A 3,359-nucleotide genomic window follows, 5' to 3' on the forward strand; every position below is an offset into this window, starting at 1 on the left:
CTGGTATTAGCGTGTCACCATGATAGTAAATATATGGAACCGGATACTACTGGTAAAATGTTTGTGGGGGCGACAGACTCTGCAGTACCATGTGCTATGCTTATTCACTTGGCGGAGAACCTTCATTCATATATTGCATCAAAGTCGCTTGATTTCTCTGTAAGTTAACAAATGTTTTCACAATGTTATTGATATTCTGAATTTTGTTTGTAAGCCCTGACCAGACTTTAAAATAAAACAAAATAAAAATTTTAATCAGAAAATGTGACGTGCTAAAATATGGTCATGATGACATTACTTCACAACCATATATAGGCACATCATGACTATATATGGACATTTAATATTTTTTTGTCAAAGGAAATTTGAATAAATAATGATAATAATATGTTAGACCCATAGCTTGTGTTTATACATCAACTTGCCTTTTACTTTAGTTATAAAATCTGTCTGTAGTCCATGTCCTACTCTCATTCATACCTCGTACATTAGTTGGCAATAACAAGGTCATCTTTAAAACTCACCGGGACTTGCAGGCATTATGGGATATGAAGTTAAGTGACCTTTCATCATTCATCATCAATCGTGCACATTCGGACCACGCTACCCCACCGAATCGTCATGTTATTATTATGATCATAACAAAGACTGTATTACCTGTAGGCCTATTATTCTAGGCTTGGATGAAACAAAATACACAGTGTCCAACTTCTGTGCTACTACTACTGAACTTAGGCCTAGTTTATTAATATCATTCCAGCCTAGGATGGGAATTAAGTGTAGCTATTTGGACATGCTAAAAAAAAAAAGACTACTCTTATTCGAAGAGCACTCCTCTAGCCAGGCCTAGGGTCTACCTTGTTCGCCTCCGCTCATAAATTCATTCAACATGTTCGTGATGAATTTCAATCCACATCATTAAGGTAATAACGAGCTAAATTCTTATCAAAAGTAAGAAAGAAGGTGGTGAATACAACAATAAGGTTATTTTTACTTAATTTTATAACTCCATGCTATATCTACATTGATAAGTAGAGTAGTGGACATCTCTAACAAGCCTGTTAAAGTAATCAATGTTACCACCGAGGTTAGGAGGATTGCCCGCAGGCACCATTTTATCAGTAAATTTGGTGGGTTGGCTGGAAGACATTTCAGCTAGATGTTTTTTAAATTGCTCCCGTTCATATTTCTTTCGAATTCTTTACCCACTGAAATTTTCCAGATTATAACCTAAGTATGAATGAGCCCATACAGGCCAAGTGGACAGTGAGGGACTATACCTCCAACTTCACTATTAAATGATAACCATTCCGATTACTTGCCTTTTATGCCGCAACATCACATTCTTTTTTTTTGTTTTAGGAGTTAACAATACAACTGTTGTTTTTTGATGGTGAGGAAGCATTTGTGCGTTGGACCAGTTATGACTCAATCTACGGATCACGTAAACTAGCAGCACGCATGGCAGATACCCCACACTCAGACACACAGTCTGGTAAAAAGGAAATTGATGCAATTGTAAGCTAGAAATTTGAAATTATGATTAGATTACAGAAGTTGTTAGAGGTGGATTCAAGGGGTCGGATGGGAGTGGGGGAGTTATTCCAGGTTGCACCTACATTTTTGAAAATTAAAAAAAAAAAAAAAAAAAAAAAATGGGGGAAAAGAAAATTACCTTCAAATTTAGTTTTCCTGTAATCTGTAATACCATAGATGTACAATTTTGTACCTCAGCCCCAACCATGGCAAGGTAGAGGTACTCTGGACCCAGTGTCTGTAAAATCTCTACCCCAAGCCCCTCTATTTTGAATTTTTGAATCTGCTACTTGTGTTTACTATTGTTTTTTTACAAAACTCTTCTATTGATGTTATTATTCTTTTGAAAGTAAAATTAATTTGATATTTTTTGCACACATATAGCCATGAAAACAATACAAGAGATATTGAGAAAATCAAATTGCTTATTAGTAGTTTCTGTTTATTAATCCAAAAATGTTACTGGATCCTAATGTAACTGGATAGTTGATAATTAATATTAATTTCATAGGATGTTTTTGTATTACTGGATCTTATTGGTGAACAGTCTCCAGAGTTTCATAATTACTTTCCTGATGAAACAACAAAATTATACTCAAGGATGCAGCGATTAGGTGAGAACTTCTGCTTTTTCTTATTTATCTACTTTAGTGTAAGAAAATTCTTGTTTCACAGAACCAGTCATATTCTGTTTCAATAAGTATCCTGCAGATCCTTTTGACTTGGTGGATTCCCAATTATGAACGTCAAGTTCGGAACCACTGGTATAGTGGTGCATTGTGTAGTGTACAGCTGTTAGGCCAAATAAAAAAAATTATTGTGTTGGCCACGCCCGACAAAATGTTCGAAATTGAGAGTCGGCATTTTAGTTTGTTTTTTTCACATCGAAAAATATTTTTTTAATGAGCTAAAAAGGCTTTAATAGGCCTATCTTGTAGTGTTATGCGATCATTTTGCTCTTCAATATAGATTTTAAAATGGTCTTTATTTTTGTGTATTTTCTACTTTTTAGGCATAAACAATTTTTGGTAAAAAAAAAATAAAATTTAAAAAAAACTTTTTCTACCAACCTACCCATTTTTTGGATTTTTCCAAAACGGGGCCAACACAAGAATTTTTTTTTATTGGCCTTACCAGCTGACCTTCCTAAAATGGGACAAAATAATATTTCTTTGTAAATGGCAGTATTAAGTAAAAGAACTTTTAAATCAATGTTCATGTAATAGTAGCTCTGTTCCACGTATTACTATTTTTACCTTTATGTGATGAACTTATTCTTTATTTATTTATTTTTTTTCCAATTTTTTATATTGATTTTGTATGACTTCATGTGTTTTCTAATATCATTATTTAAATGTATTTTTGGTTTCTCTTTAAATTAAAACAATGTTAGGTTATTTTTATGTTCAGTTTTCTTCATTCTTCAATTAAATGTTTCCAATGTAATAATAATAATTTAATTTTCTCAATAATGTTTTAATTAAATTATTCAGCTATATTAATATAATTATGCAAACAAAGTTATGTATACTTTTATTGTCATGATTATGCTTTTTTTGTTAGTTTAGCTTTTTTTACGTAGTTCATTATTGTATAAATTAATTATTGTTTCATCTAATTTTTTGTTTCGATAGAAAAGAAATTAGATGAACTAAACAAGCTTGAGTCTTATACTGGCAAAAGGTACTTTGGTGGGTCACAATACCGTGGAAGTATACAGGACGACCATGTTCCATTCGAGACTCGAGGTACTGTATTGCAAGCGATAATAATACTCTTTTATGTTGTACTATATAGTAACATTTCCTAATTATTTACAACAC

The 3,359-nt window shown here is 32.5% G+C and overlaps 1 protein-coding gene across 1 annotated transcript; it reads left to right on the top strand.

Annotated features, from left to right (window-relative positions):
- Positions 1-6: 6 nt before the first annotated feature.
- On the top strand, positions 7-3,322 carry LOC117105886 (glutaminyl-peptide cyclotransferase-like; the record flags this gene model as incomplete). Its single annotated transcript, XM_033247192.1, has 4 exons — positions 7-159; positions 1,363-1,518; positions 2,048-2,150; positions 3,171-3,322. Coding segments are annotated over 4 exons (564 nt in total), but the record flags the coding sequence as incomplete, so codon positions are not given.
- Positions 3,323-3,359: the final 37 nt, after the last annotated feature.

The sequence above is a fragment of the Anneissia japonica genome, unplaced genomic scaffold (assembly GCF_011630105.1).
Source record: "Anneissia japonica isolate Jap-2015-1 unplaced genomic scaffold, ASM1163010v1 scaffold106148_len3613_cov189, whole genome shotgun sequence".
NCBI classification, from domain to species: Eukaryota; Metazoa; Echinodermata; class Crinoidea; order Comatulida; family Comatulidae; genus Anneissia; species Anneissia japonica.